The 20,675-nt window shown below is 37.6% G+C and overlaps 2 protein-coding genes across 2 annotated transcripts in view; both read right to left on the bottom strand.

Annotated features, from left to right (window-relative positions):
* Positions 1–20,675, bottom strand: part of LOC134654625 (CAPA peptides) — a 193,575-nt gene that overhangs the window by 130,629 nt on the left and 42,271 nt on the right. The gene's annotated exons all lie outside the window — the stretch shown is intronic.
* The window catches only part of LOC134654618 (pickpocket protein 28-like), a 34,079-nt gene that overhangs the window by 13,038 nt on the left and 366 nt on the right, over positions 1–20,675 (bottom strand). Inside the window, exons 2-5 of the mRNA XM_063510084.1 lie at positions 20,120–20,285; positions 17,921–17,997; positions 15,379–15,493; positions 13,202–13,356 (exon numbers count right to left, since the gene is read on the bottom strand). Coding sequence (XP_063366154.1) covers positions 13,202–13,356; positions 15,379–15,493; positions 17,921–17,997; positions 20,120–20,285 — 513 coding nt within the window. The remainder of the gene's footprint in view (positions 1–13,201; positions 13,357–15,378; positions 15,494–17,920; positions 17,998–20,119; positions 20,286–20,675) is intronic.

Below are 20,675 nucleotides of genomic sequence, written 5' to 3'. Positions count from 1 at the left end.
TCTTTCATCGAGAGCTCTCTTTAAAATATTAGTGACAGACATAAGCCATGAGTTATTTAGCTTATAGTAAGTTTTGTATTTATGTAATAAGATCAAATACCTTTCATAAATGGGAGCAGTCAGTAGATGTACAGTGAAGGCAGTGTTGACACTGTGGCACAGGTAGCTCTCCGGGAAAACACTGGAATTGAAAGTGTGAAAATGTTAGCTAAAGTAAGGTGTATTTATAAGCCTCATCAAAAGTGTTAATTATCTACTGCAAGTAGGGTCTTCACAGTAAAAAAATTGGAAAATAATAAATAATTCAGAGATTTTTGAAGAACAATTGAAAAAAAATTAAATTTATTTATTTTCTAAGTGGGATTTAGTCTAAGAATTACGTTCTAGTGGCATAGTAGTTATACTTACTAGAGTAGTGTCAAATCACTCTGAAGAACCACGAGGACAGCGATGGAAGGTTGCTCCGTTCGATTTGATGTACCATTGACGGCAGCTGACCATTTGGTTTGCTGAAAATTTCGGCATATATTGGTGAATTTATTGCAAAAAGAATAGTTTTGACCAGTGAAACAATTGGATAGATAGATAACATTAAAATGAAATTTTGTGACCACTTCAAAAGTTAAGCCGTTCACTCTAAAATGGTTTGTACATAGTTAACTAAGAATAGATTGTAGCAACAGATAGAACGGGTCAAGAATGTGTTTATGGAAATTGTTTTCAATATTTTCAGCCATAAAAAAAAATGATTCATTGTAAGTTCACAGTCAGTAAGTAACTAATATAGTGTGTAGGGACATTAACGATAAAAAGCCTTTTTTGAATGGAAATTGTCTTCTGCAGATAGTAGGGTCGGCATACTTTATTTAAGTTGCCGGACCACCGCTGGTTCCTTTTTAAGAAAAATACATATTCACTACAAATTGCCATTAACATGCAAAGAAACTTGTTTATTTTTAGCTGAGGCATTCATATATTAAGTCAATTTTATTGTATTGCGCTTCCAAGTTCGAGTTTTTATTTAAGAAAAAAATTGAGCCAAATCATCTTTCTAGAACGTCGACATTGGAAAATGCCAAATACAGTAAGTACAACTCTAAGAGTATTTGTATGGTAACAGAGTTGTTTTACTTACGTTAAAAGGTCAGGAAAGAATCGTCAAAACCAGCAAAGGGAGTTTCCACAGCATAATTTCAACTTCTTGTTCTTCGGTAACAGGTTATGTCATATCGGACACCGGGGATCATTTCAGTAGTTGTCAGCTTACTGAAAAGGCAATCGTAGTTTGTAAGTATTATTGCAATATAAATAGTGTAGAGAAGGACTATTAATGTTAGATAGACAGCGATAAACAAAAATCGACACGTCCATTTTTTTTAAATACCGGGTTTTACTTTGATCTCTTTCAGTTTTTCAAGAAGAAATGTGGTTAAGTTGCTGTACAAAGAGTAAAAATAAGGCAACAGGATACATTAGTCATAAGTATTATAAGTAGAATCATAACAAACTATGGAAATCATATAAAAAGTTAGTCTGTAATGAACAGAGGATCGGTCAGAAAAATAGGTTTATTTATAGAAACTTAGGTCAAATTGCGACCGAAATTACTTTCCGTTAACTGATATTTAAGTATATTTTACAGAGTCTCCACAGGAGTGAGTCGTCTAAAAAAAAAAAAGGAACCAGAATGTAATCTTACCTTATTTGCAGGAACGGTCTTTAAACTTTCAACATTTCTTTCACTTTGGCAGTAGTTAGACACGTTAAAACGCCTTTGTTTTAGATTGTAAATTCACTTGTTAACACGAGATACATCGTCAAATTGATGAGACAAGTAGAAAACACGTGTTCATTCGGTAATTTTGTTTTTCCATTTCATTTGTCTCGTAGTATGCTTGTCGGATTCCGCCATGACCGCCGCCGGTGAAAACATATAAAACTTTTGCAGACATTCTTAGCGTTATAGTTTTGTTCTTAAAATTAGTTTAACGATTTAATTTAGCCATCGTAAACTTCTAAAGCGTCTTCTTTAAAAGTTTTGAAGAGAAAACACACAAAAAAGAGTACGAAATACAACGGAACTTAGAAAATTGACAGACACTAAAGTTACTATAGACAAATGTCTTCGAACGTTCCGTATCGTTCCGATTTCATCAAATATTCTGATTTTCTAGTTGTAAAATGTGTCTATTAATATAAAATACATATTAAAACAACAAAATCTTTGCTGTTTTTTTTATTTATTTAAATTCAATCACAGGTAAACAAATGAACACGACCAAATTGCGTTGGATGGTTTGGTGTATTGTCGGGTGTGTTAAAGCGTGTGTTAGAGTTTCGTCACATTATGTATGCGGTCCATTGTAAAAGTGAGTTTACACGATCATTTCATTTAGCATAGGAATTTATATAGTAGTTTATGCAACAGTGATATAATAAGGGTTCTTAAAATTCAAGGGTCGAAGTTACAAAACGAGACGTAGTCGAGTTTTGTAAAAAAAGACCCGAGAATTTTAAGAACCAATTATGAGCTGTTGCATACATTACTTTTTCTATGACAGCTGCAGCAAAAAAAAAAAAAAAAAAAAAAAAAAAAAAAAAAAAAAAAAAAAAAATTATTATTAAAAAAAAGTTATTATTAAAAAAAAAGTTATTATAAAAAAAAAAGAGTTATTATTTAAAAAAAATTGAGTTATTATTTAAAAAAAAAAGTTATTATTTAAAAAAAATAAAGAGTTATTATTGTAAATGAAAACATACCTCTTTCAATCAAGATGATCGGAACTTGTATCTTTAAAAAAAATAAAGCAGTTGTATTATACTCATAAGATGACTGCTAGCAGTCATCTTATGAGCCTATAGACAAAGCATTCAAATGACATTGCTTTAGATATCACTGTCAGTCATTTAATTGACACATTTAAGTGCTGGAGTAGAAAAAATAAATAGATTGCCAATCATTACTTTATGAACATAGATAAATACGGATTAATTGTTAAGCAGAAAATTCCAACCGTTGTCATAAAATCAAGTACTAATTCCGTCTGTTGTCAGATTATAGTTTGATTTCTTTCTTCCTCCTTTCTGATATTTTTAGTTATGTAATATAAATGTCGTTAGTAGTCTAAAAATTCGCCGAAAACCTAGATTTATTTAGTTTCAATTTTGACAGATTCCGTTAACATTATTATTATAGTTCGGAGGCAGAGGTCGCGGTGCGGTGCGGTAGTGTGTTAGGACCAACCATAGTGACGCGTTGCGTGTGTTTTGTCTCTCTCAGACGCACGCATATAGCACATAGGATTCTACCAACAGTACCAACTATGGCGGACATAGATAGAATAACAGTAATGGGGTTGCCACTTGACAATAAGTGCAAATAAGACTAAATATTACTAACTTATAGTTGATAATTGTTCGTTTATATTGCTAATAATATAAAAGGGATAGGTTCTAAAAATCAATAAAATAAAATACAATTTAGCGGAACGCGCGGGATTCAAGTTTTACTTCTGAAAGGCGGGTTTTTACGCATACATTTTTAAGTTTGCCACCATTGCTACAGACAAACGTGGTTTGACAAGCTATACTTAGAATGTTGCCTCTAGAATGTTTGACAGTTGTCAAAAAGTTTGTGAACATGTGGCGTGCTTTTACTGTTTTGTTCTTAAATAATCGTAAAACAAGACTGTAGGATGGTTTTACCAATGAAAATTGTTATGTAAGATAAATACGGATAGCTGTAAAGTTTAGGTTAAGTGCGTGTTAACAAATTACGGCCATAATGTCTGGTCAAATCGTGTTAAAATAAAACATGTCGGTTTTGTAAACGGGTCAACTTTGTTTTGGACAGAAATATGTTATTAGGCAGTATTACAATGGAATATACAGTGTTTTGAACAAAAATAGAAGTAGATGCTTACTCGGAGAAGGTTCTCAGTGAGTGGAAACGCGTATTTGAGTGAAAAAAGGAGTTTATTTTGCAAACGCAAAACACGCAGTGTACGAGTCCATTTTGTAAACAAAGAATTAAATTCACGTAGTTTCATGTGGCAAATTTACATTAAAGTGGTTATTTTACGTGCTTTAGTGCAGTGTGCATACGTACAGCGGTGAAAATAGTTAAGAAATAACACGTAAGTACAAATATTTTGACAATTAGACCCGGAACAATTGTAGGTTACGATCGTATATGAAATAATCTCTAAATCTCCTGTTCGCATTACATAAGATATTTATAATAATGATTTGCATTCTAATTCCAATCCTTCGAACGTACCAAAATATTAAACACATGCTTTTTTCTCGATTAATACCGGTTTTTAGAGAATTTCGTGTCATTTGTTTGTAGGTACAACAATGTGTTGGTATTTGCCATTTTATTTTTTGCGTTCCATTTTGTTTTCTTTCATAAATAAAAATCTTTTTGTTAGTAATTATGCGCTTAATTTACTTGAAAAATAAATCAAAATAAGAAAAGTGTTTCTTTGAAACCCATAGCTAAATTTGTATAGTTTGTTAACACTCCGATAGTCTAGCGGTCTCCCTGTCGGACGAATGTATGGAGAATAAACGCTTTAGATCCGAGTTCGAATCTCGCATAGTGAATATGTTTTAACTTTTTTTTGTGAACTGGGTTTTATTTTATTAGATATTTTGCAATCTTTTTGCTGTATTTTGGATCATTTTAGAGCTTCATTTTATTTTCATTCATTTTAGTTACGTGGTCTATCGTGGTATTTTTATTATCTATACAAATTATTTTTGATCGGTAGTGTCATAAAACAAACTGTAGTTATGTTATGAATAAAATTACGGTCAGTACTCAGGGGTTGAGGAACACCTAGGTACCTACTATACATTTCAATAAAGTTTGTAATTCAGTTCATAATTCTAAATGCAGTCATATTCCACACATGTCGATTCTACCTATCTACCTATCTAGCTATCTACTTAGCTATCTACCTGGCTATCTACCTAGCTATCTACCTACCTACTACCTAGATACCTACTTAGTTCTCAAGATACCTAGATGTTTAATAGCGTTGTTTCGGGTTTCGTTGCGTGTTTTATTGAGTGTATGTATAAAGTGTTAAAACCAGTTCAGGTGAAGTGAAAAACGAAACTAACTATATTCAAATAAAGTGAGATAACGCGTGTTTAAGGCGGGAAAATTCTTTAGTGTTACAGTGAGTCAGTGCATACTAAAAACTTCGGAATTCTTGGATATTTTAGTCATGTTGTTGCTGGCAACCGGATAATCTCGACAAGATCGTTGTGCCGTCGATTTAGAGGAGAAAACACCGTCCAGTCTTCAAGCTGCTAGTGTAACCAAAAAACAAATTTACTTTTTCTGTGGCAACCGACCTAAAGATTGCAGAGAACTTTCAAGACACGATCTTCAGGATAGAAGATACAGGCCAAGAAGAAATACCTAAACATAAGCTTTTGAATGTTCAATAGGAAATTCAATGTTTTTAAAACTTAGTTTTTTCATTATATGAGGTAGTTAAAATCGTATAAAAAATAGGGGATTGTTTCGCGCAAAATATGTTGTCGATTTTTAAAAACCCCATTTAACATGAAGAGATAACATTGTCGTATGTTGTAGGGCATAGCTATTTGGTGTCAACGTAAGTGCGACAGGTCAATGACCTTAGGTAAAAATGCATTAAAATAGGTATCTACCTAAAAAGGGTTATAAAACAAATCGTTATTTGAGTATGTTTTTTTAAGTATATATTGTAGTTTAATAGTATTTATGATCATCATCATAATCAACTTTATAAATGTCGTATATGGAATGTTCAGTATTGTACTGGGGAATAATTTCTGATAAATTTTAACTTGGGGCTTTCTTGCTTTGATCTTATCTGTTACCTTTAAACGAGCAGTTCATGTGTGTTTGTATGTTTCAGGGATCCCGAAGCGGCTCTGACGATTTCGATGGGGTTTTCTATTTAGGGATTGCGGGGGCGAGGGATCGATCAGGCTGGTTCTTGACTCTGGGGGGCACGCATTTTCGAGTTTTATATTTATGTATTCCTAGCGGGGCTGGGAATCCCAGATATTTTTGTTTATTCGTAAGCACGTTTTGAATTATTTTGACTGGCCAATGGGCTAATCATATAAAATCAATATATAAATACAAGTAGAGTCAACATATTTTTTTTAAATGTACTAAACACATTCTGGTTTAATTGATTTATAATTTAGTAATAAAATTGCCCAATGTTAAAGTGGTTAGATCGGAATTGTATGACAATCAGCCGGTACACGGTTATTGCTTCGTCGTTTTTAGAGCAATATTTAAACGTTGCAAGCAGCCATTAGTCAACTATCTGGGGTTGACCGTAGAATAATTGAGCGCGTCTCAGAATTAATTTTCCATTAATTGTATGTACAGTCAGCAGTAGTATTCGCTTGTTCTTTTCTCAAATCCTCATGACTGAGTGTCGAGACCATCTGAGGTCGTTATTTTGTTCACCCAAACCTTCCACTCTGCAGACGCCTGTGCGGATCCTTATTCCCTATTCTTATTTATTTTTACTTAGCACTTAAAATTATACGCAGATGGGTCGTTTCTCTGCCACCTGCAGTTAATTATCTTAATGTTTCTTTTCTTTCCCAAAATAGATCATGTTTAATAGATAACAAAAAAAATTAAAAATAGGGTAGGCTCGGGATAAATGCCAGAGATTTTTTTTTAACATCTAAAACTAGAAATAATGGGCTTTTATGTGGATAGGACGGTATTGTTTTTTGTTTCAAGTACATATGTAACTATAGGATTGATTTCTATTATTTCATTTTGATTACATGACAACGCCTTGGCTGTCTGTTTCAATCGTGTGAAAGTGTAACTGAGGAGGAATGCGTTGAGTACTTATAATTATTAGTCATGTGGAGTTATGAGAGGGATGTATGAATATGAGATGATGGATGCCTAGTGGACGTATGTACCTTTATTGGAAAAAATGGATTGATGCAGATAGACAATGGCTAGAGTGTAATCAAACTAGATTTGTCGGTATTTTCAGGGGATCAATCAGGGGGGGAAGGGGAAACACAACTAGCCAGGAAAAATCTTATCAGTAGGTTAAAATCCAATGGATTAACCCATTTACAGGGTAGATTTTTATGGCTAGTACTCCACAAGGTAATAAAACTTTCACGAAACCACTCACTCGTCTTGGATGAGATATATCGGCATTCGACATATTCTGATGAGCCGTGAGCGTCCAGAAAGGGCGAGGCTCTTTTCAAGAGGTTATAATTATTTAATTATTTAATGTATTCACACTTTTATGTTGTTTTATTGGTGGTATGACTTATAATTATTGTCAATTTTTTTTTCTAATTTGGATTAATGATTCTTTGATTTTATATGTTTATCATATCATGTTGAGGTACTTGTGTCAATTTTAAGTTTGTTTTCTATAAAAAAAAAAAACACACCCAAACAAACTTAAAGGTCGGTGTATTTTATTCAAATACGAGACATACGCCAAGAAAACGTGGCTGGGGGTGATAAGGCAACGAAGTTTGGTTTGAATTCTGGCAATGGAGATTGAAAGCTCCGTACTTATAAAAATTAAAGGTCTCTTCGTTTTGCATGGAAGTTTTTGCTGTCTCATCAGATGCTCTTCTACGGAAGTGTACGGCGCTAAAGGTAGAGACAGGAGTAATACCTGTGCTGCCGGGTTGAGCTAGCAAGGACGGGTTAACTAGTAACCTGCCAGACCCACAATCTGGTTATCTTTGGCGAAGCGAGGTGACTGGGGAAAGAGTTGTCATGGTTCATTGACAGAGTTCTGATGGACTGATTTCAAAGCTGAGTCACTAACTGTCACTTAGTATTGAGACACACACTACACGTTTAGAAAAGGGAGGGATATATCCGACTAATCTAGAGTAGATTGAAGTTTTTTACAAATTACTGTTGTAATTCATAAAACACTTAAATCGGGGGCGGATGTGACTGGTCGTATGCCTATTACATACCTAGTATTAACCTAATTTGTTCATTACAAAACACACAAACTAGAAAGAAATACCTTGAATACTAAAATCCCTTTCAGTCGCGTATTTCATGCATGATTCCAATGAATAATGTCACAATTACAACTTGAAGTGCACGTTTCGTATTTCACCACTTGTGGTTTCATTAAATATATAACCCACTATAAATTTTTTGCTATTTAGATTAATAACTTGCGTAAAATAACCATTACAAGTTGAAACTAACCCAAATATGTGAACTTTTGGCATTAGAATGACAGTGACATTGACAGCGTGACGTTCGGTCGTATTGAAGTCTGAACTCCTAGTACAGAGTTAATACAAACAGTCCAAAACGCCTAAGATTTTAAACTTCCCGCTATGTTTTGAGTATGTTTGCTACTAATAAACGTAAAATACTTCCACACAGGAGTGTTTTTCGGAAAGAAACTAAAAGTATCTCAAAGTAAAATAATACTTGCAGGTTCGTGCGTGTAGAGGGGCCATAAAGCGTTCCCTTTTATTATAATTTAGTCTACTCAAACTGACTACCCGACTATTGCCTGTGAATGTGTGCGTAGACGTCATTGAGAATATCTCCGTCTTTCTCTAAGACGCAAGCGTGAAAGGGATAGATCTTGGTAGCATCGAACTTTACGACTTTTGACCTCTTCCTCGGTTATGGTAGCCTGGTACTTTTGGTAAACATTTGTCTTGATAAATCACTGGTCGTCGGTTGCATATCGCTAATAGGTACGGGGCAAATGACCTCTTCCTCAGTCATGGTATCCTGGTACTTTCTGATTAATGTTTGTCTCGTTGTGTCGCCATTATGTCGCCGTTATGTCGCCGTTATGTCGCCAGTATGTCGCCGTTATGTCGCCGGTATGTCGCCATTGTGTCGCCATTATGTCGCCAGTATGTCGCCGTTGTGTCGCCATTATGTCGCCAGTCGCCAGTATGTCGCCAGTATGTCGCCATTATGTCGCCATTGTGTCGCCGTTATGTCGCCAGTATGTCGCCATTATGTCGCCAGTATGTCGCCATTATGTCGCCATTGTGTCGCCGTTATGTCGCCATTGTGTCGCCATTATGTCGCCATTATGTCGCCAGTATGTCGCCATTATGTCGCCATTATGTCGCCAGTATGTCGCCATTATGTCGCCGTTATGTCGCCAGTATGTCGCCATTATGTCGCCATTGTGTCGCCGTTATGTCGCCATTGTGTCGCCAGTATGTCGCCATTATGTCGTCAGTATGTCGCCGTTATGTCGCCGTTATGTCGCCAGTATGTCGCCATTATGTCGCCATTATGTCGCCAGTATGTCGCCAGTCGCCAGTATGTCGCCAGTCGCCATTATGTCGCCAGTGTGTCGCCAGTCGCCATTATGTCGCCATTGTGTCGCCAGTATGTCGCCATTATGTCGCCATTATGTCGCCAGTATGTCGCCGTTATGTCGCCAGTATGACGCCATTATGTCGCCAGTATGTCGCCAGTAAAAGAGTATAAAAGGCAGGAGCGGACCGCCGGTATTCATTCATTCTTCAACCATCGGCTAGCAGTGACTCTGGTTCTCGGGCGTTTAAGTATTCGGTGAGCAAAGTTCCTCTACTACTGTTACTATGTTTGGTTTTGCCGGGAATTATCCTGGTGAATTTAAACGTGGAAATGGTGTCTGTGTTTGGTTTTACGGGGACAATATCGTCGTAAAGCTGATCTTAGACTTTTGTGGAGATTCTTTGTTACCGTGTACGGGATTTAAATATAGTGAAGTTTCCTACGCAGTGTTTTTCTAAGTGCCGCCACGTTATGCAGGGACAATATCGTTGCATAGCAGGGACTTGGAAAGCGTGTCTGTGTTTAGTTTTACGGGGACAATATCGTCGTAAAACTGAACTTGGGCTATTGCGGGGATTCTTTGCTACTGTGTGTTGTTATAGTGAAGTTTTCTACATTGTGTTTTCTAAGTGCCGTCACGTTATGCAGGGACAATATCGTTGCATAACAGGGGCTTGGAAAGAGTGTCTGTGTTTGGTTTTGTGGGGACAATATCGTCATAAAACTGAACTTAGATAGCGGTGTTTAAGGGAATTTCACTTCTGTGTTTAGTTAGTTTGATTTTGTGAGTAGTTTGGTTAGTAAAATTGAACCTAGTTATTTTAGTGTTTTACTATGGGGTCTTTTGCTATATAGTTTAAAACCAGATCATTGTTTGGACTGACTGTTTGTCCGACTGGGCAGCTCACCCCTTGCGGTGTTAAATGTGAGCTGTCTAGGAGTCTTTTTGCTCCAAGATGAGGGTTATCTTGGCACCTTCTCTTTACCAACATAGAAGGTGAAAAACGTCTCCCTCCTTAGCTCTCCAATGTCCAGCTGTTAGATGAATAATGGGGATGTCACGTGCGCATCATCCGGAGTAATCTGGGCCCATTTGAAATCTACAGTATTTGGAGGCTTCGTATATTAAATATATTTATTTAAACCACTTATATACATAATAGGGCCCTGTCTTACCCATGTTGCCACCCTGCCTTTGTGCAACCCGCCATGGGGGGAGACAAGTCCACGAGCTGTTAGGTTGCATTCTCGGAATCGCTCGCCGAACTCTTACAGCTTCTTAGTAGGGATACACTTGCGTATATTCCAAAGTACCAGGTCGATGGTAAGTACGAACTGTGCTTTGGTTATACTAGAGTAGGGACAAGGGTAGGTTTAGGGTAAAATCACACACTAATTATTCGGAATTTAGGGTTCGTTCTAGTCTTGGTCTATAAAACTGATGTATTTCTCTTTTTGAGGGACTTCAACTACGGTCTTACTATACTAAAATTGTGCGTTAATAGGTAAAGGGTTTCAATTGTTTAAATCTTCCAATATTTTAATCTATTTGGGGAAAATAATTAATGTAAAATTTTATTTCTATTTTTATTTATGAAGTTCTGGTTTTCTGATGTAAAGACGAGGTACTGAGTATTACAATCATGTTTCTAAGGTATTTACACAATAAAATCATAAATATCAAGTTGGGATTAGTAGGGAACACAGTCTATTCGGAGATAGAAAATCGATGACTAGCTGTTTTAGGGAACCTTTGGCAGGCAAGAGTAATCCAAAGGAAGATTTGAGTGAAATAATGCTCATCTTGATATTTCAGTCTCATAAAATTTAGTATATAGTTTAACAAATAAACTTAGTACTTCGTTTATACTTCTAAAAGACTAGAAATACAGTTTATATTTTAGTTCTGGGGAATGGAAATGGGATTCGCATCCCTAGTTTTTGAAATAAAAAAGAATAGTAATTTTGATGACTGATGGATACTTTGACACTTCTTTCCATAGCCATCTAGGTACGCATAGGTTCCGAAGTGTTGGTCATAGCCCGTCTGGCTAAAGAGGTAGGGTAGGAGTTCCAATTGACCTTGCTGATTGGACTAGGAGCCCCCAATCCTGCATCGAGCGTATGGGTAGCATATTTCGAATAGAAGCTGGTAGATAATAATATTAAATGCTAGGGTGTAAATGGGCTTACCCCAGGAGTGCTACTCATATGTTATCCCGGAGGCTTAATAGATTGTAGCAGGCTTTTACCAACCCCATTTTTAAACTCATTTTAACAAATATATTTCTTTTATATTCATATTATCATATATGCTGCATTTACCTAAATAAAATCACTTCAAGTAAAATATAACTCCATTTACATTACAATAATAAATTCTGGTAACTTTTGGTACTATTTCTGTATTTTAATAAATTATTCTAGTAAGTTATTCGTTAACATCATAACAAAACGCGCTTTCAATATTGTAATATATTTTTCCTAAAGTCCAGGTAATTGTAAGTAAAATCAGAGTCCAAAATTTAGCTGATACTCATTAAAGAACTTAGGGTACCGCGGTTCACTTCGAGGGGTCCTAACGCTAGACTAGACGATCACGACTAAATCACATGGCCAAATTTCAGGGGTAAATCTAAATGGGGTGTTTATATTATGGTTAGTTAAGTAAGTGGGTAAGTGGGTAGTGGGAGGTGACACTTTTGCCGTGCCACTGACGCCACGGGGGTAAAATTTAGTTTTGTGAATAAATAATGCCAATCTAAAAGTGCAGGGGTGTTTTTCAGTAGATTTTATCAAAAAACGATCGACGTCAAATGCCGACTTTGGCGTCGTTGTCACGATTTTGCGTTGACGTCATCGTCCTGGTTCCACCTTTCTGGAATAAATGTAAAGACCGAATTCTAAAGTTAAGAAATACGAGTAGGTAGTACTACTACCTGTAGAGGTGAACAGCCGGGCAGACAATACAAAAGTAGTTTTGCCCAATCTGAAACTGAGACGCGTCACTCGCGCTTCGCGCTCGCTCGGTCCATTAGCTAGGCTCCAGAATCGGAATGTGACGGGTAGGATACAGTTATCGAATTACATATGTACATAAGTTCTCATAAGGAGACAGGTAGTAATATATATGCATGTCCTGCGTAAGGCATCAGAATAAGCACCTTCAATGGATCAGCCAGCCTAGCCAAGGTTACAATCGCTATCGCTTCGACAACGAAACGCTTTGTGTCTCTCTATCACTCTTCCATATTATAGTGCGATAGTGACAGTTGCGTTTCGTTCGCTACGTAGCGTTAGCGATTGGCATGTTGGCTACGGGGCCAGGCCCTCTCACCTTGGCTAGGCCGCCTGTCCTAATGCATGCGGTAAGGATGTTCAGGGACATTTGTGTATTGGGCTATATAAACGGATTAGGCCAATTACACAATCTTACTTATTATAGCATTGTGTGCGATTCCTAAGAATTTACTATAAAGTGTGGATGCAGTCAGCCAAAGACGGTCAAAATGGTCAAACATACCTATCGTAAAAGGTGGCTACCATAGTAATAAGGATGTGTCACGATCATTTTGGCCGTCACTATATAGGTATTTGATGCTCACTGTACAATACAAGTACCTAGTAATTAAATATCTCTAGCAAATCTGCACGATAAAACTGCAAATGTAAAAGTTAAATCAAATATATATTTTTTATAATTTTAAAATACATAGGTTAGAAGTTATTTAAGAAAACAGACATTCTTTACCTATAGATGACAGGAAAACCTATTAGAAATGTGCAGTCAGGTGTGAGTCGGACTTAATGCGAGTCCGACTCGCACTTGGACGGTTTTTTTCATAACATAATATAACTCACATGCCATGGAGCGGCAAGCTGTTGAAAGCGAAGCATAGGCCGTAATTGGTGAAGACCGGACTGAACAGCTTGGTGCAGCATTCCTCCGTCAGCCACGTTTGGGAGGACGGACGCCAGTAGCAGGATTTTATCACTTCTGTGCATTTTGGGGCACCCTGTATACCGAAAGCTTAACATTAAAGCAGATTGAGCGCTTTTAAAACTTGGAGGATATAACCAAACGGAGACGCCTGGCCTGTAATTTTCTGTACAAAACAGTCTGCCGATTTTTGCGGGGGAGGGGCACATCAAATGTATACGTAACGTAAAAATAGCTATGTTAGATAAACGTCAGTCCATACATTGTGTGTGACCATTGGCCGCCTAATTTCGACAGAGGGGAACGCCTGTTAATGGCTACTTTCCTCCTCTAAGTTTTGAAATGTGGACATGGAAGGTATAAGCTGGAAAGAGAGGAAAACCAATACGGAAGCTTTAAATTTGGTAAGTGAGAAGAGATCTCTGCTGAAAACAATTGAAAACAGAAGGGGAAACATGTTAGGGCACCTGATACGGCACGATACTTACATACGAGGGGCGTTCAAAATATTCTCGGTATTGATATCTTACGACCTCTTCTAAAATTTCTTTCATTACTAGCCGCTAAGGTTTATTCATTGACATTAAAAAAAAGTATAATTCGAACCGAGATAGTCTTTTGTTTTTCTGCAATTGCTGAACAAACATGAACATCATGTGCGAATTGACAATGTTAACTAAATTAGAACATCGATGCGTGATAAAATTCTTGACAAAACAGGGTAAAAATCAAAAAACCATAAAAGAGGAAATGGATTGTGTTTACCGTGAGTCTGCTCCTTCTTTATCTACCATTCAAAAGTGGTCAAGCGAGTTTAAACGCGGAAGGGAGAGTATTGAAGATGACCCTAGACCTGGCCGGCCTGTAGTAGCTACTTCACAAGAAAATATTGATAAAGTGGAAAAACTTATATTGGAAGATGGTCGAGTGAAGGTAAAATCTATAGCACAAGTAACCAATCTCTCTATTGGTACCGTACATGATATTATACATGACCATCTTAATATGTCAAAAGTAAGTGCAAGATGGGTTCCGCGAATGCTGACTCGGCTTCAAAAAGACATGCGTGTAGCTTGTTGTTTCGATTTTATTGACCTGTGCGGTGAAAATCCTGATGAGGTGCTGCAAAGAATAGTTACTGGAGATGAAACCTGGGTTCATCATTATGACCCAGAGAGTAAACAAGAGTCCATGCAGTGGCACATTAAGGGTTCAGCTCATCCCAAGAAGTTCAAGGTCATCCCTTCAGCTGGCAAGGTCATGGCCACGATATTTTGGGATTGTGAAGGAGTATTACTAATCGATTATAAAGAAAAAGGTGTAAATATCACAGGACAGTACTACGCTAACATTCTACGTCAATTAAAGGATGTAATTAAAGAAAAGAGGCGAGGAAAGTTAACCAAAGGTATTCTGCTTCTGCATGACAACGCCCCCGTCCATACTGCTCATATTGCCAAGGCAGCTATTGTTGAATGTGGGTTTAAAACTATTACTCACCCACCGTATAGTCCGGACTTAGCCCCCAGCGACTTCTTTTTGCTCCCCAATCTTAAAAAGGATCTGCGTGGAAATAAATTTTCTGACGATGAAGCATTGAAGGCGGCAGTGGAGGAGCATTTTTACACGAAAGATAAAAAATATTTTTACGAGGGATTAAAAAAAATAATTGATCGATCTTTTAAGTGTATGAACATAGGGGGGGAGTATATTGAAAAATAAAAATATCAAACTTTTCGTACTTGTTTGTTTTCATTCTCATACCGAGAATATTTTGAACACCCCTCGTAAAGTCTATAATTGAAGGAAGAATAGAAAAAAAGAGAGGCAGAGGAAGACCGAGACGTGCGTTTTTGGACCAAGCTAAAGAGAAAATCAACGTAGTGACGTATCAGGAGCTCAAAACAGTGACAGAGAGATAATGGCACGGTTACTCCACCGACAAGAGCCAGGCTATTAAGAATTATGATGATGTACCTTGCCACAGTTACAGTTACTAGGGATCTCATATTATTGTTACTTTGACCCTAGTCACAGTACTCTGGGACCTATCCCAAGCTATGAAGAGAGACAAAACTGAAATTCCTTATGTTTTCACCTGTAATATAAATTTCTCCAGCAACATATTCTGCTGAGGTGTGAGCCTTTCGTCCAAGGCTCGGTTTTCCTTGCTCATTTGTGGACACACTAGCGAAGCGAAGAATTTCTCCAAGCTATCAACAATGTCACAACAATGAATTAAAATTAAAAACCCCTCTACACTTAAACCATTCGAATATATTTAGTAGTTTAGAAAATTCGGGTAGAGAAATACGTAAAGTCACATATATCCTACTAACTGCGCCAATAATGTACGCTGTTGAAGCCTAGACTTTGAATTAAGGCTTAGGAAAATGTCTAACCTTAATTTATTAAGGTCAACCGAGGTAAATGCGTCACTTGAGGTAAATGCGTATTTTAAAGATTTCTTCTAAACGGAACATTTTAGAACTATTGCAACCCTCTCTGTTTGAAGTGATGTGGTCACTGAACTTTTAATGCAGACGGCTATAATAGTTATATGTTGCGTTTCGAAGAAATCTTTAAAAGACGCATCCGTGTAAGGATCAAGGACAACAAATTTTATTTTACTGAATCGTGCCGAATGATGACTGAATAGCACGTTCCATAGCTATATTGATATTGCCAAGTTGACATGTGTATTAAGCAATCAAATAAGCGTACCCGGGCTTAAAAAATAAGTATATTCTAAGATTACTAAATAAAAAACTGGCCAAGTGCGAGTCGGACTCGCGCACGGAGGGTTCCGCACCACCAACAAAAAATAGAGCAAAACAAGCAAAAAAAACGGTCACCCATCCAAGTGCTGACCCCGCCCGACGTTGCTTAACTTCGGTTAAAAATCACGTTTGGTGTATGGGAGCCCCACTTAAATCTTTATTTTATTCTGTTTTTAGTATTTGTTGTTATAGCGGCAACAGAAATACATCATCTGTGGAAATTTCAACTATCTAGCTATCAGGATTCGTGACATACAGCCTGGTGACAGACGGACGGACGGACGGACAGCGGAGTCTTAGTAATAGGGTCCCGTTTTTACCCTTTGGGTACGGAACCCTAAAAAACAACGGGTTGCACTCCGGGAGTGCCGACAGAAGTGAAAACTCAATGACTAGTCCAAAATGTCTGCAGCACTATGTATAATTGACCCATCCTCCTTTCTATTGAAAAACTTTAGTTCTGAAATTGCTGGTCAGTGAGCTTGTTTAAAATTCGAAATTCAAATTTGTAGCGTTAATTGTTTAAAATTCAAATAGAAATTGTAAAGTTACCTTGCAGACCTCGCATCTAAATATATAATTTGGTCATGATATTTTGAGTTTTATTCACCAGTACTAGAGTTCACTTTTATTAGCGACTTCATCAAGATGTAGCTTTATTGAATTATATTTGAGTGATATAAAGTTAGAATGTAACTGTGCGATGCTCGGATTTCAGCCCGTACGGCGTACAAGATACCTTTTTCATGTAATGTCATTGAGTTTTTCTTTATTGATTGAAATGCCATCTAAACGAGTGGCCATCTAAATCTTACGGTCACGTGATCGCCTTACGCTGTCTCGAGTTTATAATTTTTTCCCCACCTCAAAAAGTGCCCAGCGCCGCTAAAGAAGTTTTCACTTCAATAAAATTATTCTATAAAATATACTACTACTGTGACTGCTTTTTTTCGCCACGCGCCAAAACCTTATGGCGTTACTGATTACAATGCATAACATTTTTTAAAGTTTAACTGGCGAATCATTACCGCTTTTGGAACAAAATGTTAAAGTATATTTTTTTACTGCTATTGTAGGGCTCCATTAGCAAGTTTACAATACGCCTTTTGTACTGCGAATGAATGGCTAAATGCTATTTTTCTTGGTTTATATCGAGGTACATGTAGCACGTGCTTACTACATCTTCTTCTGAAGGTTAAGGGAGAATAGCTCCCTAAGGCCCAAGGTACTACCTATAGTACTTATTCAGTTCGATGAAATGTAAATCTTATTCTATTGGAACAGAGTCGCTTTTGCTTTGTTTCGTTAAATTTTCAAACAACGCAAAATCAACTCTGTTTCCTACACTTTAGGTTCAAATTCAGTGGCAAATTTTAGATTTAGGCTGGGCCTTAGGAGGATAGTATGTGATAATTGCTCAGAAATTATGAACGAATTTAGATCGTTTCAGTATCAAAGTCTGCACCTTGTTTCTACTGAAAATCTTAAACACCGACACTGGTATGCACAAGTGAAGAATGTATTCCCATAAATTTTCGTATTAAATTCAGTACAATACGGACAAAACTGTCGTCATAACTCGTCACTTTTTTGTCAAGAGATCATATGACGAGACCGCGTATTATGTGCATTTTTAATAATATATAATAATTTGAGCCTATATACGTCCCACTGCTGGGCACAGGCCTCCTCTCATGCGCGAGAGGGCTGGGGCTATAGTCCCCACGCTAGCCCAATGCGGATTGGGGACTTCACATACACCTTTGAATTTCTTCGCAGATGTACCTATGCAGGTTTCCTCACGATGTTTTCCTTCACCGAAAAGTGCATTTTTACTTTACTTAAATATTTTTTACTTACTCATCGAACCGGTTTACGTTTCTATAAGACAGCTTGACGTGCAGATGCGGACATAGCACTACGTTAGGAAACGGGACCTAAGTAGTATAAATATTAGTATTAATTAACTATGATAACAACAAACAAATCAACAAGGGATACAAATTCGTCGCCATAGGTATTTGTATTGTCTCAAGTGACTAAATATAAATGGTCAAGCAGATCTTGTCTTGTCAGTACAATAATTTTTAAGAAAAAAAAACCGACTTCTATGCGGCCCGGTGAAAGATTATTGTAGATGGTGCGCTATGTAGAAAAGGAGGTAAAACCACCCACTTTTCTAGTAGCATTTCGTTTCTGTAAGGCTCGCAGTTCTAACCTAACCTAACCCACTTTTGTTCGGTTCTGTGAGGATAGCAGTTCAAACCTAACCTAACCCACTTAACGGCGCATGCGGTGCGGTGTACGGGGGTTTGAGCGGGAGGGGTTTGGCCTCATCATACTTTATACCTACATTTTATGGTAGGTAATCATAGTAGTTTGTTTAGTTTAGGTATCATAGTGGTTTTCCGGGTCAAGGTCTGTGTCCGAGTCCGGGTCCGAGTCCGGGTCTAGTCCAGGTCCGAGTCCGAGTCCAGGTCCGGGTCCGGGTCCGAACCGGATCCGGGTACGAGGCCGGATCTGGATCCGAGTCCGGGTCTCAGTCCAAGTCAAAGTCGAAATTCGAAATCACCAAACATGTACTATGCGTCATTGAAGAGTTCTGTTCTGATCATCATCAGCAGTTCCAGCAGTTCCAGTTCATCAAATGCGACAGTTTTTAATGTTAATGCTTTATTTTATGATGAAAATACAGAAAATTCTATACGTGTGCCTTTAAGATTTGAGGAGTTCCCTCGATTTCTCATGGATCCCATGTTCAGAACTTGAGCTTGACATAAATATGGCTTAAAAACCTAACTTGCTTAACAAACATAACGAAAAGGAAAAATCGCCAAACGCGAGCTATGCGTCGTTAAAGAGTTTCTTTCTGGTCATCATCAGCAGTTACACTTCCTCAAATGTTACTTTTTAAATGTATATGCTTAATTTGTTGATTAAAACACAACAATCACTATATGTATGCCTTTAAGATTTGAGGAGTTCCCTCGATTCCTTATGGATCTCATCATCAGAACTCGAGCTTGACAGAAATGTGGCTTAAAAACTAAACTTGCTTAACAAACATAACGAAGAGGACAAATCGCCAAACGTGAACTATGGGTCGTTGAAGAGTTCTGTTCTGATCATCATCAGCAGTTCCATTTCATCAAATGCGACAGTTTTTAATAAAAATGCTTGATTTTCTGATGAAAATACAAAAATCTCTATACGCACGCCTTTAAGATTTGAGGAGTTCCCTCGATTCCTCATGGATCCCATCATCAGAACTCGAGCTTGACAAAAATGTGGCTTAAAAACTTAACTTGCTTAACAAACATAACGAAGAGGACAAATCGCCAAACGTGAACTATGCGTCGTTGAAGAGTTCTGTTCTGATCATCATCAGCAGTTCCACTTCATCAAATGTCACGTTTCTGAATGTATATGCTTGATTTGTTGATAAAAACACAAAAATCACTATATGTATGCCTTTAAGATTTGAGGAGTTCCCTCGATTCCTCATGGATCCCATCATCAGAACTGGGTTTTGACCAAAACGGGACCAATCTGTATGCATATACATACAATCAAAAAAAGAATTTTCAAAATCGGTCCAGTAATGACGGAGATATGGAGTAACAAACATAAAAAAAAAAAAAAAAAAAACATACAACCGAATTGATAACCTCCTTCTTTGAGATTTGGAAGTCGGTTAAAAAGGCGGCAAATTTGAAAAATGTAGGCGCGAAGGGATGTCCTCCGATATAAAATTTGAATTTCGCACCTTTTTCTGCTGACAAGATTTGCTTGACCATCTATAGTTATTGAACCATAGACTAGGAATCCTCTAGGCGGAGTTTAGAGCAATATTTCATGAAACCGATGCTGCCAAAAATACTGGGGTGCGGGGGACGAGGTGAGCTAGTCCCGTGCCGTGATTGGTCCGTTCAAAGACACGGACGTCACACAAAGACACTTTGACTCGAAAATGGAGTAAAACTACCGTATATTTGTGGCAGAGGGGGTAGCGCTACTATGCTCAGTCTGGAGGATGTCTTGTCTGTGTATTGAACTAACCGCCCACACCGGCGAAGGCAGGGAGTCGATGACGTTAACAAACGGTGTGGACGTCCACTTGAGGAACAGTTGTGTGATGTTGGCAGCGCACGCCGCCACGCTGATCATCATTATGGCAACCCAGGTGAGACGCTCGGCGCGGCTGAAGGTCGGATCCAATATATATCTGGGGGAAATATAATAGATGATCGGAGGATCGGACTATGCATGAAATAATTTACTTGACATTAATACATAAAACAAAATTCAATGCTCGGAATAAAACAGTCACATATTTTGGGATTTCTGGATATTTTGAATACTCAAAAACCCAACAGAATTATCGCGTCGGCGTTAAGCTTCCACTATTCAGGATGCTCTGAACCAATGATATTATAATAGCTCCTGGCGGTCTATTATGAGTTGCGTTCTTGCGCGCGACTCCATCCATACATCAGGCGGCCTAGCCAAGGTGACGATTGCTTTGCTTGCGCTTCGCTATCGAATCGCTTTGTGTCTATCACTCTTCCATATTAGTGTGACAGCGACAGTTGCGTTTCGATCGCTACGGAGCGTA

This window comes from Cydia amplana, chromosome 15 (assembly GCF_948474715.1).
Source record: "Cydia amplana chromosome 15, ilCydAmpl1.1, whole genome shotgun sequence".
NCBI classification, from domain to species: domain Eukaryota; kingdom Metazoa; phylum Arthropoda; class Insecta; order Lepidoptera; family Tortricidae; genus Cydia; species Cydia amplana.
This window is presented reverse-complemented; position numbering and strand designations above follow the sequence as displayed.